At 43.3% G+C, this 20,000-nt stretch overlaps 1 protein-coding gene across 1 annotated transcript in view; it reads right to left on the reverse strand.

Annotated features, from left to right (window-relative positions):
• Window positions 1-20,000, reverse strand: part of LOC311054685 (myosin-16-like) — a gene marked incomplete at its 3' end in the record, with an annotated part of 29,978 nt that overhangs the window by 4,847 nt on the left and 5,131 nt on the right. Inside the window, exons 4-36 of the mRNA XM_084070689.1 lie at window positions 19,758-19,914; window positions 19,256-19,283; window positions 17,542-17,638; window positions 17,008-17,100; window positions 16,647-16,710; window positions 15,893-15,991; window positions 15,303-15,406; window positions 14,896-15,034; window positions 14,572-14,673; window positions 14,288-14,454; window positions 13,883-14,053; window positions 13,361-13,537; window positions 12,628-12,813; window positions 11,792-11,879; window positions 11,445-11,562; window positions 10,397-10,517; window positions 9,999-10,135; window positions 9,663-9,744; window positions 8,680-8,853; window positions 8,027-8,107; window positions 7,364-7,510; window positions 6,930-7,034; window positions 6,634-6,720; window positions 5,774-5,919; window positions 5,533-5,623; window positions 4,715-4,771; window positions 4,225-4,311; window positions 3,374-3,619; window positions 2,279-2,396; window positions 1,942-2,069; window positions 1,271-1,467; window positions 1,011-1,143; window positions 71-287 (exon numbers count right to left, since the gene is read on the reverse strand). Coding sequence (XP_083926815.1) covers window positions 71-287; window positions 1,011-1,143; window positions 1,271-1,467; window positions 1,942-2,069; window positions 2,279-2,396; window positions 3,374-3,619; window positions 4,225-4,311; window positions 4,715-4,771; window positions 5,533-5,623; window positions 5,774-5,919; window positions 6,634-6,720; window positions 6,930-7,034; window positions 7,364-7,510; window positions 8,027-8,107; window positions 8,680-8,853; window positions 9,663-9,744; window positions 9,999-10,135; window positions 10,397-10,517; window positions 11,445-11,562; window positions 11,792-11,879; window positions 12,628-12,813; window positions 13,361-13,537; window positions 13,883-14,053; window positions 14,288-14,454; window positions 14,572-14,673; window positions 14,896-15,034; window positions 15,303-15,406; window positions 15,893-15,991; window positions 16,647-16,710; window positions 17,008-17,100; window positions 17,542-17,638; window positions 19,256-19,283; window positions 19,758-19,914 — 4,144 coding nt within the window. The remainder of the gene's footprint in view (window positions 1-70; window positions 288-1,010; window positions 1,144-1,270; window positions 1,468-1,941; window positions 2,070-2,278; window positions 2,397-3,373; window positions 3,620-4,224; window positions 4,312-4,714; window positions 4,772-5,532; window positions 5,624-5,773; window positions 5,920-6,633; window positions 6,721-6,929; window positions 7,035-7,363; window positions 7,511-8,026; window positions 8,108-8,679; window positions 8,854-9,662; window positions 9,745-9,998; window positions 10,136-10,396; window positions 10,518-11,444; window positions 11,563-11,791; window positions 11,880-12,627; window positions 12,814-13,360; window positions 13,538-13,882; window positions 14,054-14,287; window positions 14,455-14,571; window positions 14,674-14,895; window positions 15,035-15,302; window positions 15,407-15,892; window positions 15,992-16,646; window positions 16,711-17,007; window positions 17,101-17,541; window positions 17,639-19,255; window positions 19,284-19,757; window positions 19,915-20,000) is intronic.

Raw genomic sequence — 20,000 nt, forward strand, 5'->3', positions numbered from 1 at the left:
CAAAGGTTGTAATGTTCAGATCAGTTGTGTTACTGTTCACAGCCTGATACCGTCTATAGGTGTTCGTCACCTGTGAGGGTCTTGTTGTCTTTGCGGACGATCTCCAGGTGGTCCTGGCTCTCCTCGTAGGCGGTCTTCAGCTTGTAGAGCTCCGTCATGTAGGAGCGGCTCTCCTTCTGGCTGTGGTCTAATTCTAGTTGCAGCTCCTCATTCTTCTGGCTCCACTCGGCCGCCATCTTGTCAAAGACTCTCTGCTTCTTGTCCAGAGCTGCTGCTGCTGCATTGGACTAATTGAACGTAGAAGTACATATTTAAATAAGCGTATTACACATCAGTGGAAGAAACAGCAAATGTCCTATTTAATACAGGGACGTGCACAGATAGACTCTAGGTGGTGCTAGAGCACCTGCCCTTTGCCCTGTTGACCAGAAGTGCCCTTTTTTCAGTTTACAGCAGGGGTCTTCAACTGGGGGTCCGGGACCCCTAGGGGGTCCTCAGAGTTACTACAGGGGGTCCGCCAAATCTTTATGTGATATGATTTTTCTTTTTACCATAACAACTCGAACCCTAGCATCCCTTTTCTGAGGAGAACTTTAGCCAAAAATAGCAGATCTACAAGCCCACAACGCCTCGCGCTGCGAGGTGTTGTGGGCGAGGCACAACGCTACAAGCACAACGCGAGGCGTTGTGCTTGTAGATCGGCTATTTTTGGCAAAGAGGTATAGGTGTAGAGGGGAAAAAGAGCAGACAAAGTAAACAAAAAAAAGTATAATTTACTTGAGCACCTGCCCCTCAAAATGCCTGTGCACGCCACTGATTTAATACCATATACTAATGTCTGTTGTGGCTTTGAGCCAGGTCATAGGTTACGTACACACACCTTTTTTCTTTTCTTTTCTTTTTTCAGGTGCTGAGTCAAAGAAAGTGTATCTGTATGAGGCATGTGATTGGGGAGTATTTGTACATGTGTGTGTGGACGTGTATATGTGCGTGCGTGCGTGCGTGTGTACCTTCTCCAGGTCTATGGTGAGGTCTTCAACCTCTCCCAGCAGCCTCTGCTTAATTTTATCCAGAGTGGCGGCTCTGGCCTGGGCTGCCTCGGCTGCATCCTCAGCCTCCTGGAGACGAGCTGCCAGCTTCCGCCTGGAGGAGGAGCGGGCCGAGAGAGGGAGAGATGAACAAAGTAGGACAGTGGGTCTTCCCCTTAAAGGAAATATAATGTTCACCCCTCTCTTTTCTGTTGGCTGTTGTTTTTGTGCGGCCGACTCACTTGGTCTCCTCCAGCTCCTCGGTTCGGTGGATGGCGTCCGTCTCATACTTGCTCCTCCAGGAGGTGACGTCGGCGTTGAGCTTTGAGACGAGACGCTGCAGTTCCCCGCGTCCCTCTGTCTCCTCCTCCAACTGCTCCTTCATCAGCGAGAGGTCGTGGCGTGCGTTAGCCAGACCCATCACTGCTGTGTTACGAGCCTGGACAGAGAGAGAGAGAGGTAGAGGGGAGGTCAAAGGAGTAAGGAATGTTGAAGAAGAGAAAGATAGAAAAAGGTGGAGATGAGAGTTTATGATTGTTGTTGTGCTGTATGAAGACAGTATACAGAAGGAGGCGAGTGTGTTTGAATGAACTAACATTTGATATTATGCTGCTTGCCTTTAACCATTTAAATCCAATATACTATAGAATCGGAAAAATATCCGATCTATATTAGCTCACAATGCGCCACATTGTGACAGTTTGTAGAGCTATTTTCACCAAATGTTCGCAGTGAACATTTGTGTGTGTGTGTGTGTGTGTGTGTGTGTGTGTGTGTGTGTGTGTGTGTGTGTGTGTGTGTGTGTGTGTGTGTGTGTGTGTGTGTGTGTGTGTGTGTGTGTGTGTGTGTGTGTGTGTGCGCGTGTGTGTGCGTGTCTGTGCGCGTGTGTGCGTGTGTGCGCGCGTTTCTATACCTTGCTTTCTTCATCCAGTTGTCTCTTGAGCTCATCAACCTGGGAGGTGAGTGAGGCCTTCAGTCTGGTCACCTGGTTCAGTTTACTCTGAGCCTCTTCCAACTCCCTGCTTATCTCCCCGTTCTCAGCTACACACACATACACATACACACACACACACACACACACACACACACACACACACACACATATATTTATACGAGTAAATACCGCGTGCGTGCGTGCGTGCGTGCGTGCGTGCGTGCGTGCGTGCGTGCGTGTGTGTGTGTGTGCATGTATTTGTGCGTGTGTTTGTGTGTGTGTGTGTGTGTGTGCGTGCGTGCGTGTGTGTGTTTACCAGACAGTCGGATCTTGAATGCATTGAGTTCAGACTGACTGCGTTCCATCTCAGCCAGGCGAGCGTTGGACTCGGCCAGGTTGTCCTCCAGCTTATGAACATGGACCTCAGAGTTCATCTAAACACACACACACATACATGCACACACGCGCACACACATGCACGCAGAGGGCGTTGACATGAGATCGATAGCTCGATAAATGGAGAGATGAGTGCATAAGATTTTATACAGATATTTAAAAGTATTTATTCTATTTTTCTATGCTTTTTCATTTAGACTTGCATGATACATCACTAAACTGATTATTAAAGGGGCTACACCATGAATTAAAAAAATATATATTATATATAAATATTGCCCCCTAATACGTTTTAAACAGGTTGTAAGCCTAAAAAACATCCAGATATTTTTTCTCACAATCTGACTGTCTGTCATTCCAAGCTTTTTCAGCTGCAATACCAAAACGTCCTATTGGGCAGGGGGGAGCTACTGAGCAATTCTGTCTGGCCATCGTCAATGCAAAATCCGTGCAAGTGACATCACTTGCACAGCCATTCTGAAATGGCCTGTTCAGACACGCCCATTCAGGAAATCCATGAAATGAGCATGAATGACTGAATGTTAAAAAAATATATTTTTTTGGGTACAAGAGACACTGGGGAGCCCAAAAAATACTAAAAACCTTAAAAAAAAAATGAAATTCATGGTGTAGCCCCTTTAAATTAAAACAATTCTAGTAGATAAAGGATACATGTTCTGACAATCAGTTAATCAATTATTAATTATTAATTTAATCATTTCAGCACTCTCACACACATAGACCCACACACACATATCGTCTCTGACGGGTGGAAAGTCCAAAACTGTTACTTTTCAGGATTCAAATTCAAAAACAGCAGATCGACAAGCTCAAACCTCGTCACTTCGCCCGACGCTTCGAGCTGCGTTTCGAGCCGCGTTTCGAGCTTGTAGATCTGCTATTCTGCTTTTATGTGACCCTGTACTATGATCAAGTAGGGCAAAAAGTTAAAATATGGAGATTATTTTCGGCCCGACAGCAACGATATGTATACAAAGACACACAGGCCCAGAACCTTTGCTTTCTGAGTGGCCTCCACGGTGGCGTTGAGGTCTTCGATCTCGGCCTTCATGATCTGTCTGTCCTTCTCCAGTTTGACTCTCAGCCTGTTCAGGTTCTCCAGCTGCTCTCCCAGCTCAGCCATGGAGTCTGAGTGCTTCTTCCTCAGCGCCGTGGCCGACGCCTCTGATTGGAGCGCTCCCTCCTCCAGCTCCCGCCTCAGCTTCAGCAGCTCTGTCTCTCGCTTGCGGTTCTGATCGATCTGAGGGGCGAGCGAGAAAGTGCCAGGGAACATGGGTTCAGTGGTGGAAAAAGTACTTTTTTTTTTACTCAAGTAAAAGTATCAATACTGCAATGTAGAAATACTTTTGTTACAAGTAAAAGTCCGGAATTCAAAATTTACTTGAACAATTTACTTTTACCAATGAACAATACACTCAGGTGTTGAGGTATAAGCGTTGGAATTGGTTTATGTATTTCTTAGTATTATATGGCAAATACTGCATGCAAATACTGCATGCATGTGCACACATTCAAACTTTGTCTTCCTGTGTGTGTGCGCGCGTGTTAATAAAGGTTTTCAGTAGCCTGACGGCCTGGCTGTGGAAAATGTCCCATAGTCTGTTTGTTGGGTATTTGATACTGCAGTATGGCCTGTGGCCTGTGGCTTTGCACCACTTGCCTTCACAATTGTATCAGATTTTGTTCCACTACAGAACAAAAATCTCTTGTTTCAACTTGAACTTTAATCATATAATGTTATATGAGAGTATTTTATCTCTACAGCATTTAAAATGAAAGGTTGCGAAACCAGGAAATATACCTTTGTCCGCAAAGGAGTGATTGACAGGTGTTTGACCGACTCACCTGGGCAACAGTTGCTCCCCCCGCCTCCTCCAGCCTTTCACTGAGATCCTCCAGATCTCGTGACAGCTCCACCCTCTGCTTTTCCACCTATCAGAGAACAGATTGGGGTTAAAGAAGCAATTAAACCTGTTCACAAAGTGCATGATAATCTCATATAACTCACTGTGTATACTAATGTGTCAGGAGGATGTGAATGGATCCTTTTGACTGTTGGATATGCTGATATGTTTGGATTAACCCGTTAAAACCGGGAAAGCATGTCATTTTAGCGTTGGCTTTTCAAAAATAGCAGAAGTACAAGCACACAGCGCGTCACTTTGTGCCACGCTGCGAGCTTGTATATCTGCTATTATAGATTTTCTTTTGAAAAATATCAAAGCTTTTTGGGAAATATTTAATCATTTAGAATTTTTTAACACAAATCTTGTCTTCTGGGGGTCCCTGGCACAAAACATTTTCAGAATGGGGGTGCGCGGCCAAATATGTGTACCTTAGCTCTCATGGCTCTCTCAGCCTCAAGCTCTTCTTCCAGCTCTTCAATGCGGCCCTGAAATATAGATCAATGAACTTGTGTTGGAAAACATCAGGAAACGGGAAACCACATCCATAGAAAGCCCTTTTACTTTCATCAATTAAGACATTTTATCACATATCCGGCAGCCTTATTCTCCATGTGTGAGGAGAGTGGTAAAAGGACAGAGCGGATGATAAGCCACATCAGTCCTAGGACTGACAACTAGCTGACCAATCAGCATGAGCTAAATTCCTACCACGTTGATCTATCAACATGAGTGACCTTTCTGCAGAAGGACCTCATCATTTCAAAACACTCACGGTTGCTGCAGATGGTGTGGTACAACTCACAGCTACACTTTATCCAGTTACTAAGGAACCAAAACACAGCAACCTTTGACGGTTCACAGAATGGTTGCATAACCAACAACGGTGAGGCCTGTCAGCAGTACATGCCATGTTCTCAGCCTACTTCCTCCCCACAGTCGGTAAATCCCAGCGGGACTACCATTTTGTTTGCTGCTATACAGTTCCTTGTTGACAGTAATGTTAATCAAAAGCTATTTTCTTATTGTCTTGTAAATAAGGCTATGGGTATGTGATGAACAAATGTAGCACTCTGACCCTGCTAAATGAGCCAGCAAAGGGTCTCAGTTGGATAACTTTGGGCAACGATGAATTCCCAGGTGAAACTCTACAGTATTATGTATTTCATCTATATGGTTATCCTTGTTATGGCTACAGTCCATTTAAACCTATCCTCCTGTCTCTCCTGTTCAGCCCTCCCTTGTTCACCTGGTGCTCTTTGAGCTTGCGGCTGAGCATGGAGCTGAGAGACTGTTCATCCTCCAGCTTGGCATTCATGTTGTTGATCTCAAAGTCTCTCCTACAGGAACACACAATGGAGTGACACTGCGTTAGATTTACTGTGTGTGTGTGTGTGTGTGTGTGTGTGTGTGTGTGTGTGTGTGTGTGTGTGTGTGTGTGTGTGTGTGTGTGTGTGTGTGTGTGTGTGTGTGCGTGTGTGCGCTCTCACTTCTTGATAACCTCTTCCAGATCTATCTTGGCGTTCTCCATCTCGTTGAGGTTCTCTATGGTCATCTTCAGGTCTCCCTCTGTCTTCCTCCTCGCCTTCTCCACCTCCGCCCTTATCCTCTTCTCCTGCTCCCAGCTGTCCTCCAGCTATGCACACGCACGCACGCGCACACACACACACACACACGCACACGCACGCACGCACGCACGCACGCACGCACGCACGCACGCACGCACGCACGCACGCACGCACAACCACACACACAAACATGATGAGTTCAAAGTTCATAGACAGTGTTTAAAGTCGAGATGAAAAGGTATTTCGAGAGTATCTAACTTCCGTATCGTCACGTATTTCTGAGTGAAACAGGATATGCAGCGTTGGGAGGTCTTTGACTTTGACATCATAACAAACATGGAGAATTACAGGCGAAGATTGATTGATGGGTGATGTCATGGTATTATTGGTTGAAATTGGTTGGTTCAAGCTTACATAAGCATGCATCAAATATACATTTACAGGAAGAAAACATTATTTGATTTTGATTTAATACAAAGAAATAAAGTGTTTTTCCATTGGCATAATTGTTAAAAAATGTTCACAATATGACTGGGGATGTGATCTAAAAGGGTTAAAACAAAAACTTTACATGAAAGGTCCATCTTTTGTTCTAAACCTTGCTACTGCTTCCATCATGCTGATCGGTTATGAAAAAAATGGCGTCACCTCTTTCACCTTCAAATCTTTAATTCTTCATCTTGTAGTAACAGACAGAACCTCATTCATCACATTGTTGGCAGGTACAGTACACAGTAGGACGTCTCACCTCGTTGATGTGTGTGTACAGTGGAACATCTCACCTCGTTGACGTGTGTGTTCAGCTTGCTGTTGGTCTTGGTCAAGTGGTTGACTTTGTCCTCCTCTGTTTGCAGATCATCCAGAGTTTTCTAACAGAAGTAGGAGATATTTCAGTCCCAACAGTCTGTGTGTGTGTGTGTGTGTGTGTGTGTGTGTGTGTGTGTGTGTGTGTGTGTGTGTGTGTGTGTGTGTGTGTGTGTGTGTGTGTGTGTGTGTGTGTGTGTGTGTGTGTGTGTGTGTGTGTGTGTGTGTGTGTGTGTGTGTGTGTGTGAGTGCGTGTGTGAGTGCGTGCCTGTACCTGTTGCAGTTCCTCCAGATCTCTCTTCTCTCTCTGTAGCCTGGAGATCAGGTCATCTCTCTGACTCAGTTCTCCTGTCAGGTTACGAACCTTAGAGTCCAGAACCTGAAGACCATTCAAATATTACTGTTAGATTCAATAACTGTTTTCACTTTCTTTCACCTAAATCCTAGATGGGCATTGTTTTATTGTCTGTTCTGTTTCATAAATGTGTTATGTATGTTCAAATGTATAAAGTCTGTTATATGAATAGACATTTACTCTATTTGTTTCATCTCCTCCCTCTGTTTCCCAATTTCTTACCTTCCTCTCTTTCTCATTTTCATCTCTTCTCCAACCCATTCACTTTCTTTCCCATCCCTCTCCCCTCTCCTATGCCTGTTTCTTCATCCCAATCTAGTGCAGAATAGACCCCAGATTCTCCTCTCCTCTACCTGTCTCTCCTTCTCATTCTTGGCCAGGGTGGACTCCAGAGCCTCCAGGTCTCTCTTCATCTCAGTCAAGTCTCCCTCCATCTGTCTCCTCTGGGCGTGCAGAGAAGCTGCGTTGCCCTCCTCTTCCTCCAGCCGCTCACGCAGGTCCTAAACCCAGAGGCAGAGCGTTTACAGGACACAAAAGAGAACAATTTGTTCAATGTAATAAATACATTTAAAAATATATATATTCTAATTTGTCTGGTCTCATGGACATGAATCTAGAACATTCACTGAGTTGACACAGTATAATCAAACTGTTTTGATTGTATTACATGTCAGCAAAATGTTTATACTGTATGTGATGAAGAACTGTGCGCATTTATTAGATGTACAGCGGCAGCAATGTAGTATTGACCTTATTCAAACAGCGGCCATTTTGCTCTTATTTCATACTCGGCGGCTGCCGGAGAAAGCTAAATGGGCCTGGCCATTGTGTGAATATGGTCAATTGCAAAAGTGGATGTTTATGTTGCACTGTTGCTCCGCTCCAAAGGAGAAATGAACGGCTATGTGTCTGTGATTTCCTTTTAAGCACACAAGACTCTTATACCAAAGAATTGTTACTCACAAAGGTTCAATAAATAAGTGAAGTGGTCATCGTATAATTTAGGCTTATATTACCTGCACTGACTCCTCCAGTTGGCCTTTTTGCCGCATGAGTTGAGTGCAGCGCTCCTCTGCATCACCAAGTGTGTCCTGGTCCTGTAGAGAGACCACATTGTCAAGTTTGTGTACAGTACAGTATGTCCGGAGTGTACGAATGGAACCAAATGGACACGTAAGGGTCTATTCATGAGGGGCATTCTTCAATAGAAGTTGTGGTTTGGTGGTGAAATTAGTTTCTTCCGTCTCTCTTACAGTACACTGACACTTCCCCATTATCCATCCCTACAATGGATTTCACTTTCTCCTTCTTAAAGGAGTAGTTCACCCAAAAAAAAAAAAAAAAATCCTATCAATTACACACCCCATGAAGCATTGAATTAATGGAGTTGTTTTTGTTTTTGTCGCAATCCTAAGCCAATCATTTAATTACTGGTGGTCTATCCGGTAGGAGACACAAAGAGTCTCCTTTGTGTCTCCTACCGGATACATAAGCATCTTTATTATTATCATCAAATTACTACTACTCCTTTAATGCTGGTTGTTCATCATATGGATGACCTACAAAGCTTATTCCATGCTTGCACTCATTGCCAGTGGCTCTGTCTGGATAACACCAGCTATAGTCAGCATCAGCTCAACGTCTGAGATGCCCAACGTAGACCTCTTACTGCAGCGAGCGCCAGGGCCAGGTCGTTCTTCTCCTGCGACAGAGTGACAAACTTCTCCTCCAGACCTTTGATCTTTCCCTCCAGCTCCGTGTTCTTCTCCAACGCCACCCTCAGCTCCTCCTCCTTGTCCTTGAAGGCGTCCTCCTGACGAGCCACCATCAGCAGCGGCTTCACCTGGAGGATGGAGGACCACGGTGAGGGTGGTGGTGGTGGTGATGATGATGATGATGGTGATGGTGATGGTGATGGTGATGGTGATGAGGATGATGGTGATGGTGATGGTGATGATGATGGTGATGATGGTGATGGTGATGGTGATGAGGATGATGGTGATGGTGATGGTGATGAGGATGGTGATGGTGATGATGATGGTGATGATGGTGATGGTGATGGTGATGAGGATGTTGCACAATTAGTCCAGCTGGACGTTATTTATGTGTCATACCTTCAGATCAGGGGCAACAGAGCACAATACATGATGAAGGACCGCAGAAATAACACTGCACGTCCCCGACTTAACCCATTAAGGCCTGAGGTTCCGATTCTACAAAATCTCTTCTAAATCCTAACAGTTTTCTGAAAAATATGTTGCTATGTATCAGTGGTTCTCAAACTTTTTCATGTCAAGGACCCCCAAAATTATATGTATTTGGCCACGGACCCCCCCCCCCCAACTCAAAATATTTTGTTCCATGGACCCCCAGAAGCAAAGATTTGAGTTAAGAAATGTTTGCTTTAAAAACATATATATTCACAGATTTGCAAAAATGTTCAAGTGTGTGTGTGTGTGTGTGTGTGTGTGTGTGTGTGTGTGTGTGTGTGTGTGTGTGTGTGTGTGTGTGTGTGTGTGTGTGTGTGTGTGTGTGTGTGTGTGTGTGTGTGTGTGTGTGTGTGTGTGTGTGTGTGTGTGTGTGTTTGTGTGTGTGTGTGTGTGTGTGTGTGTGTGTGTGTGCGCGCGTGCGTGTGCGCGTGTGTGTGTGTACCTTATTGTAAAGTTTCCACCAGCCCCAGAAGCGTAGTTGAAGGAACTTCCTCACATTGCGCTGGATGGCCATCAGTGCAATTCTGCAAGACGCACACGCACACGCACACGCACACGCACACGCACACGCACACGCACACTTGGAAAGACATTCATTTGACAACAAATATTAAAATAGTTTAAATTCTCTCTCTCTCTCTCTCTCTCTCTCCCCTCCCCTCTCTCTCTCTCTCTCTCTCTCTCTCTCTCTCACACACACACACACACACACACACACACACACACACACACACACACACACACACACACACACACACACACACACACACACACTGACCGTCTATCCAGCATCTTCTTGAACTCAATCCTCATCAGAGTTCCTCTGAGGCGGGCCTGCAACATGGTCATGATTTTAGCCAGACGTTCATCACGCATGTCCTCCAGTTTGGCCAGGACACCTGCACGGAAGAACACCTGGACAAGAAAAGGACAAGGGAAAAAATATATATTCTTCAAGAGGTTTTTAAAAGGATAATTTAGTTTGTTTTGTGGTGCATTTGGTTCTTTAGTTATTTTAATGATATTGGTAGATTTCATTTCCAAGACCATACAACATCATTCAGTTTTACTCAAACAGTGAATGTGAAAATGTATGATTGCTATCATTTTGTGAACTAAAGCCTGAAGGTAAAATAATGTTTATACAAAGATGGTTACTGATAACAGTGGTGTTACCTTGGTGTGTCCAATACGATACTCCATCTGATCAAGATCTATGGAGCCAAGGAGGAGCTCAGAGGCCTTCTTGTTGTCAACGAATCCCTTGGGCATCACGTTGGGGTTCAGGATATAGTACCTGGGAGAAGAGGGGAAATGGTTGCCATTTGCCAGTTGCCAAAGCACTGCAGTGATGCTATAGACCAGAGATCAGGGTCTGGACCCACATTAATTCATTTGAATTTGAAGACCCATGTATTTTTAAACTTGCCTTTTATTAAAGAAATAAAGTATTCACTGCTTTCCCACTAAAAATGCTCCAATTTTGTATGTCTTGACTTGATATGTGGTCCTGTATGAAATTAGCAACACTGAGGATAGTTATTTTCTTTTCCCTCTCTGAGTAAAAGTGGGTAAAACTTAAACTTAAAGGGTAAGACCACTTTGGTAGAGGTTTGGGTTGTGTAGTTACCTTGCCATGATGTAACTCCAAAGGTGGGCAAGAAATAAAAAATAATTGCTCCATTGATTAGAAATTGATAATTCAAAATATGCTCCTCATTGACTTAAATTGTACGGTAAAACAGCTCTCAAAGTCACTCTTTTAGCACATAAATGAACCCAAACGTAGCTGATTCAGACAATATAGAACATCACCAAACCCAGTACTGTTTGTTTTTTTAATAAAAATGTCAACTTCCTGTTGATTTTACTATTTGAAGATCTGGATCCGCCGATCCAGTCCGGGTTTTCTACTTATTAAAAATGGCAAAATCAACAGGAAGTTGACATTTGTATTTAAAAAAAAAACAGTACTGGGTTTGGTGATGTTCTATATTGTCTGAATCAACTTTGTTTGCGTTCGTTTTTGTGCTAAAAGAGTGACTTTGAGAGCAGTTTTACCGTACAATGTAAGTCAATGAGGAGCATATTTTGAATTATCAATTTCTAATCAATGGAGCAATTATTTTGTATTTCTTGCCCACCTTTGGAGTTACATCATGGCAAGGTAACTACACAACCCAAACCTCTACCAAAGTGGTCTTGCCCTTTAAAGGAAACAGACCTTTGTTTGAATTCTGGGTACTGTAGTCTGTTGGGGAAACCCTTCCTGCAGATTCGAATGCCCTCCAGCACACCGTTACAGGCCAGCTGGTGCAGGATCAGGTGGTTATCGGTCACAGCTGGAGGGGCCAACACAGGAGAGGGATAGAGTCAGCCACACAAACACTTTTACACTCACAACACACACTTTTATCACATAACAGTGCCGTTCAAACGCTATAGTCTTGCTCTTTTTATATAGAAAGTTAAGTTGATATCTTTCTAGCGGTGCAAACAGTGGAATTCATTTGACAAGGGACAGATACCAGACTGCTCTGAAACATGCAGTGGCTTCCAATGGACACTGACCAGGCTGCTTGAACTCGTTGGGCACAATACAGCGGACAAAGTGAGGTGCAGTGCTTTTCAAGGTGCTCATCAACTTGCCCAACTGCTCCTGTTGTGGCAGAAAGAAAGGCATGAATACAAACGGGGCACCTGTGAGTTTGTACTTTGTGTGTTGGCAGTGTTTATAAATGTGTATGTGTCCCTATTATGTGAACATACAACTGTGCCTATGTGTATCAGTGGTGGAAGAATTACACATTTACTTTTTTTACTTGAGTAAAAGTATCAATACCACCATGTAGAAATACTCTGTTACAAGTGAAAGTCTGGTATTCAAAATTTACTTGAGTAAAAGTACAAAAGTACTGGCACCAAAATATACTTAGAGTACAAAAAGTTAAATTACTCATTATGCAGAATGTCCCATTTCATACGTTTCCAAATGTATAAAAATCCTTTGAAAATAGCAGATGTATCAGCTATTTTCAAATAGCCGATATATATAGGGATGAAGTGGTTAATGTATGTTTTGTAGATCTAAATCTACAAAGTATTTAGTAATTAACATTTTCAAATAATTGTAGTTGAGTAAAAGTACAATATTTGCCTCTGAGATGTAGTGGAGTAGATGTAAAATAAGTTTTTTTAAAGATATTTTTGGGGGCTTTTTTTTATAGATTACAGTAGAGACAGACAGGAAACAAGGAGAGAGATGGGGAGAGACATATAGCAAAGATCGTCGGGATCGGGACTCGAACCTGCGATGCACTGACAGGTTACATTGGAGCCTAGGTGCCCGGACTGCTACGCCAGCAGTCCGGGCTGTTTGAGTGTCTGTGTGCGCGCGCACGTGTTACCCTGTAGATGTTGGAAACCGTCTGGAAGGACGCTCCTTTCTTCTGTTTCTTGGTTCCTGCAGCGGCCTCCTCCTCGTGGAACAGCTGGGCCAACAGAGACATGGAGGACTTCTGGAATAGACCCATCACCGTCTCGTTTAAGGGGTCCTTGTTCTTCTCTAGCCAGTGAGTGATGTTGTAGCCCACCTAAAAGTCACATATAGATGTTGTAGCCCACCTAAAGACCACATTCAGTGACATGTAGATGTTGTAGCCCACCTAAAGACCACATTCAGTGATATGTGGATGTTGTAGCCCACCTAAAGACCACATTCAGTGACATGTAGATGTTGTAGCCCACCTAAAGATCACATTCAGTGACATGTAGCCCACCTAAATGTAATGCCTTAGACAAGACCCGGCGACAACAACCCGGCCATCAGAATAGCTTACCTCCCCTACCTCCCGAACACAAGGTCGCACATGTCTGACAGTGGACCGGGGTGCTGCAAGTGCATCGCTGCTCGGCAGCAGTGTTTAACAACTCAAATGGCCATACTTCGGTGACCATTGCTCTTATCAGTTCAACATAGGACTAGGTTTGAGCCTGAAAATCTAGTACAATATAAAGGCTACACAGTACAATCATCAGTTTCTCCATTTGTAACTCTCAGAGTTAAATAAACACTGAGGATTTTGTGTATATTCCTTGAAGCAGTGTTCCACTGCATTCTATTGTCCAGCAGGTACTCACAGTGCCAGCATAATGAACCAGCTCAAAGTGGGCCTCTGGTCCCTTCTTCCCCCCTTTAGGCTTGAGGAAGTTGTTGGACTTGCCCAGGTGGTTGTCATAGAGAGCTGCCTTGAAGGTTGCGTCTGTGGCCTTAGGAAACACACACTGCTCCTCCAGGATGGAGAAGATACCCATGGGCTGGAACACAGGGAGAAGGAAGGAGGGAGGGGTTTTCTTTTCAGAAATACTAAATGTTTTACAAAACCAATGAACTTTTCTCACTTGTTGAAATGGTTGCATTAGCTAAAAGAAGATGGATAGATAGATAAATAGATAGATAGATAGATTCACAAGTTATCATGCCTTAAAATGTATAAAAATCACAATGCGTCGCATCGCACCGCGTTGTAGTGGAGTAGACTTAAAATTGGAAATACTCCAGTAAAGTAAAAGCACCTCAACATTTTAAGTACAGGAGTAAATGTACTTAACATTTACACTGTTTAGCACTGTCTGCCTGTTTGTGTGTGTGCGCTACAGTACCTTCTCCAGTAGCTCGATGCAGGCCTGCAGGTCCAGGCCAAAGTCGATGAAGACCCAGTCGATGCCCTCCTTCTTGTACTCCTCTTGTTCCAGCACAAACATGTGATGGTTGAAGAACTGCTGCAGCTTCTCGTTGGTGAAGTTGATGCACAGCTGCTCAAAGCTGTTGTACTACAAACCAGAAGTCGAGGAAGAGGTGATGATTAAGCCTGTTGTGATACTTCAGGTACAGTGCTGTCTTTTTAACCAAATGGCAAGCCTGTCATCAGTTTGAGACAAGGCATCTGTCTATATATCCAAATGTGGATATACATCTAGTCACACACCTATCAGTCCATCTGCTCATGCTCCATCTCCCTATTCATTCCTCCACTCCTCTATCCATCCTTTTAAACATGATTTTACCTCAAAGATCTCAAACCCAGCGATGTCCAGTACTCCTATGAAGTATTGCCGCTGCATCTTGGTGTCCAGGGTCTTGTTGATGCGAGTTACCATCCACTTGAACATTCGGTCATAGATGGCTTTGGCCAGAGCGCCAATGGAGTACACACACTGGTCCTGGTTCTGACCTGTGAAAGGCAAATGTAAAACTTTTATCTAAAATTCAAGTCACAGGGTGTGAAAAATGTCAAAGGAAGGGCATCTGGAAAATAATAACAATTAAAATAATTCTGAAATGTTAATACCTTTGGTCACAAACTCGTTGCCAACCTTGACCCGGGGTCGAGTGATGCCTTTCTGCAGCTCTCCAGAGTTGATGCTCATGAGGTGGGCAACTTTGTCAGCCACTGGGTGAGACAAAAGGAGAGAGGATACACAATGAAGTGAGGAAGATCAGAGCAGTGTGGGGTGAGAGAGAGAGAGAGAGAGAGAGAGAGAGAGAGAGAGAGAGAGAGAGAGAGAGAGAGAGAGAGAGAGAGAGAGAGAGAGAGAGAGAGAGAGAGAGAGAGAGAGAGAGAGAGAGAGAGAGAGAGAGAGAGAGAGAGAGAGAGAGAGAGAGAATAGTTTACCCTCAGTTGAATCCACATCAGCCTGCTCCTCTCTTGGTTTCTGTTTGAACTTCATGTTGCCAAAGTGCATTATGCCTCCAGTCAATTTGTATATGCTCATCTTCTCCTCGGGAGTGAAGCCCAGCACGTCAAAGGCTTCCTGCCGTGCGCGTGCACACGCACGCACGCACGCACGCACGCACGCACGCACGCACGCACGCACGCACGCACGCACACACACACACACACACACACACACACACACACACACACACACACACACACACAGAAATATAGCAGGAGATAAAAACTGATACAATCTTTCACACAAAAAAACAGAGAGCAATGTCTCCACCATGTGGCTCCTTTTCAGATTCCCAGAGTTAGAGTGAAATCTCTTAAATGTAAAAGTGAAAGTGTAGACTCACATCTGTGAGCAGTAGCTCCTCTCCATCATCCATATTTTCCACCACGGTGACACCCTGACACACCCACTCATACTTCTTAGGGTCTCGGGTCAGCAGCAGCGCCTCTGGGAGATGCAATAATTAGGTATGAACTTGGGGTATGAAAAAGATATGGAAATATAGTCTGTAGGTTTTGTTCTAAAACAAGTTTTCCAACGTGTTGAAATTTCTTTTTGGAATAAAAGTCATACTGTGTAACTTATTCAATGAAACAAAAGTTATTTTGATATAATCTTTCACTGGTATATTATAGTAACCATTCCACATAAAAGGGTTTTTTGACAACTTCTCTGAACACTATTTTAGTCAACACTCGCTGCAAAATGGCGCAGCCATCGTAAATGTAATAGAAATGTATTTAGGCTATTTATGTATTTCAAAGTTGATACGGGCCATTTCTGAAAGCTTTGTTGCGTTCCAAAATAAGTAAATAAGGACCCTGCAGAGCTACAAAACAAAGCTAGTCGAGTCAAGTTGAGCCTGTTCCATTCAGTGGAAAAGTGGCATTTGTCTGTCTCTCTGTCCGTGTCCATTTAAAGTCTCCCTCTTACCTAAGAGTTGTGGCTTCTTCCCAGATAGAAGTTGGTAGAAGATGTGGTATCCTCTCTCAGCAGGCTGCTGGGAAATCACTCTGGACTTTTCCAGCAGATCTGAGAGACACACACAGACCAGTGATGCCATATTTTGCGAGATAAATAAGCAACCAGGTCTATGAAAACAAGCCCAAAAGATGCGACGACAGGCCACATGAGCACTTCAAACCTATACGTCGGCTATTTTCAAAAAAGTGCAAAATGTGGAATATTTGTATAACACACAAATCTGGTACGGGGGTCCCTGGCACAAATTATAATTTCAGATCAGGGTCCGTGGAGAAATACACATTAATTTGAGAGTCCTTGACATGAAAATGTTTGAGAACCACTGGTTTAAACAATAAAAGAAACATTGGAAGCAAGCCCAAATAAGAAACTACTTCAAAAACAAGCCCAAAAAACCTGCAACTAGACAATCACAAACACACAGGCACACACATGAGCACACACACAAGGGCATGCAGGCACATTCATACATACACAGACATGGACACATATAGACACACACAACAAAATTACGCGCACACTTCCATTAAGTGCCAAATGTTGAAACGACATGTATCATGTTTGTCCACTGACTGCAGTTAACCTGACGTCTGTGTCGGTGTAAGGAGCTTCTAAACTAAGTCACAGTAGTGACTTAGTTTAGCAGGTGCTGCTACTGATAAACATTTGTAATAAAAAGAATAAAGCCAATAAACCCACTCACAGCTCTCAATGTCAGCACCGGCCAGCTTAGCTGTCGGCCCAAAGTGGATGCGGATAAACTTTCCCTGGAATCCAGACAGACAAACACAGGAATTGTATTTCTTAAGGATTTAGCATTTGTATTGAATGTCATATTCTGCCATTTCACTGTGACGTATCAAATGGGCAAAGGTAGTGTATAAGAGTGACACAGAAGGAGATGGTGTGTGCGTGTGTGTGTGTGTGTGTGTGTGTGTGTGTGTGTGTGTGTGTGTGTGTGTGTGTGTGTGTGTGTGTGTGTGTGTGTGTGTGTGTGTGTGTGTGTGTGTGTGTGTGTGTGTGTGTGTGTGTGTGTGTGTGTGTGCGTGCGTGCGTGTCCTTACAAATCGTGATGAGTTGTTGTTCCTGGTGGTCTTGGCATTGCCAAAGGCCTCAAGGACCGGATTGGCTTGGATGATCTGGTCTTCTAGAGAACCCTGGAGCACAGGAGGGTAGAACATGGTAGATATGAAAGAGCAGAGCAGTGTAGAGTACACAGTAAAATCCTCCTTTACAGGTCCATTTGGGTTAGTTTGTACACACAAGACTTAAATGAAGATTGAGGATTTTACTGAGTTGAGCATTCAAAAATGTGAAAAAGCAATGATGGCAGATCACACTTTCTATCTTTTGAAATAGGCAGGCTCATCTTTAAGACAACAAAAATACAGCAAATTATTTCAGTTTAAAGCGTGAGTGTACACACACACACACACACACACACACACACACACACACACACACACACACACACACACACACACACACACACACACACACACACACACACACACACACACACACACACAGTCACACACACACACACACACACACACACACACACACGTGCGCGAGCACACGCACAGACTAAAACTTGCCTTGGAGTCTGAGACTTTGCTCCCGGTTGCCCCAACATTGGCAAAGTACTGGATCACTTTTTTAGTGTTCTCAGTTTTGCCGGCACCAGATTCTCCACTGGGGGGGGGGGGGGCAAAAGGATAGACACTTTCTGTAAAACCCATGTCTATAATGCATTATGAACAGCATGCTTATAATGCCTTATAATCTGATTAAGTCACTATAAGAGGTCATTGGGTGCTCTAAGTAAAGTACTTTAGTTAAAGTGCCCAGTGACCACTTATAGTGACTTATGATCACACTATAATACATTATAACAGTGATTATAATGCACACAATTATTGTAATGTATTACTGTGATCCTGGCCTAAAGAAAAGGTCTGTGAGTATGGCCTTATGAGTCATAATAAAATGCTTCTAATGTGTTATGAGTATTTGTTACAAACTTTATAAAAATTGCTCATGATGCTGTATAATATAAAGCACCATGAGTACTTACAGTATGAGTGCTGTTATAAAGCAATATGAGTGATTATAACTATAATTATACTGTGTTATAATCACATTATAAAACCTAAGTATGTTAATAATACATTATAGACATTGGCTTCATAGAATGTGTTACCTGACTTACATGTCAGAACATTCTAAAATATTATTGATCCCTGATGAAGAAGAAATTTGGTTTAATTCATTTTACACATAAATATGAATTGAGGCACAACTACTGAAAATGTGACTGCATCTTGGTTAAAGGGCAGGACCACTTTGGTAGAGTTTTGGGTTGTAGTTACCTTGCCATGATGTAACAACAAAGGTGGGCAAGAACTCAAAAATAATTTCTCCATTGATTGAAATTGATAAATTAAAATATGCTCCTCTTTGACTTACACTGTACAGTGAAGAGGTTATTTTAGCCTGTAACAGAGCTGATTCATCTATCTATTCTAGAACATCACCAACCCCAGTACTGTTTATGCTATTTTTATTAGGATCTCGATCCGGATCTTCAAATAGTAAAATCGATAGGAAGTTGACATTTTTATAAATAAAATAAAAAACAGTACTGGGTTTGGTAATGTTCTATAATCTGTACTGTCAGAATCAGCTTTGTTTGCGTTCGTTTACGGGCTAAAAGAGCCCGCATCAGAGTGGTCTTGCTGTACTGTAGTCAAGTCAATGAGGAGCATATTTTGAATGATCAATTTCTAGTCAATGGAGAAATTATTTCTTTACCACCTTTGGAGTTACATCATGGCAAGGTAACACAACCCAAACCTCTACCAAAGTGGTCTTGCCCTTTAAGATCAGGTTAAAGTCTGATCTTAAAGGTAGGGTAAGTGAATTCTCTTCAACTCTTTTATAAACAGAAAATACATTTTCAGATGGGTTGCCAATTTCAGCCAATCAGGAAAGAACCCATTCAGTGTTCCAGTTCCAATTTAGGTTTCTATTTTCTTTGTGTCATTACTCTCTCCTGATTGGATAGAATTGGTATCTTGACCTGAAAATGCATGTTCTGTTCGTTATAAAAGCTGGAGAAACACTCTATCGCAACGAGTGCTATCAGAATATTTATACTATCAGAGTTATTTATTTAACACTTATTTTAACAAAACAAATATCACTTATCCTACCTTTAAGCCGGGCTCAGGTTGTACAAATGCTTTAAGGGCAGATGCTAAAACAAAAAGTCAAAAGGTCTTTGTGCATGGAACAGAGCATTCCACTTACGTGATCAGCATAGACTGGTTCTCATGCTCTGTGATGACGAAGCAGAGAAAGGAGAGAGAGAAAGAGAGAGGACATTAAAAGGACAGATGGATAATTACTGCTGATTTCCTCTTGAGCCGATCAGAGGCCCGTTGATGTTTCCTATCCTCGCTCAGCAAAAGGCTTGTCAGCAATGCCAACACACAGACAGGTGTGATGCCTCCCTTGAGACCACATAACGACCTCAAAGTATTTTCTGCTCCCTGGACAAATCACCACGCACCAGCCCAATAATTCCCAAACATCCACCCACCCTGCCATCAGCTCTGTGATGACATGTTTATCTCATACCCAACCCTTCTTACAACCCCCTAGTGCATTTCTCTATACTGCATCCATCCATTCTAACCTGTTTTTGTCTGGCCCTGTGAACTCCTTACAACTACAAATGTTCAACAGCCTTGTCTCTCAATCATTAAACCCCTCCTTTCCTCCCTCTCCTTCTCCTTTCCAATCTCCTCACCCATCATCATGTCATGGTAGGCATTGTCGGAGATGGAGAACAGATGAGGAGGAACTTCGTTGCGTTTCCTCCCCTTGTATATCTGGGCCACCTTGGCACCGTAGATTGGAAGCCACTTGTAAGGGTTGATGGTCACACAGAAGAGGCCTGAGTAGGTCTGTTGGAGGAGACAAACAGACCAAGGGAATTATGGACAGTGTTGAATCTAGAGCTAGTAATGGTGCATGTTGTGTGCTTGTAAAG

The sequence above is a fragment of the Gymnoscopelus microlampas genome (assembly GCF_963454915.1).
Source record: "Gymnoscopelus microlampas genome assembly, chromosome: 11".
Classification (NCBI taxonomy): domain Eukaryota; kingdom Metazoa; phylum Chordata; class Actinopteri; order Myctophiformes; family Myctophidae; genus Gymnoscopelus; species Gymnoscopelus microlampas.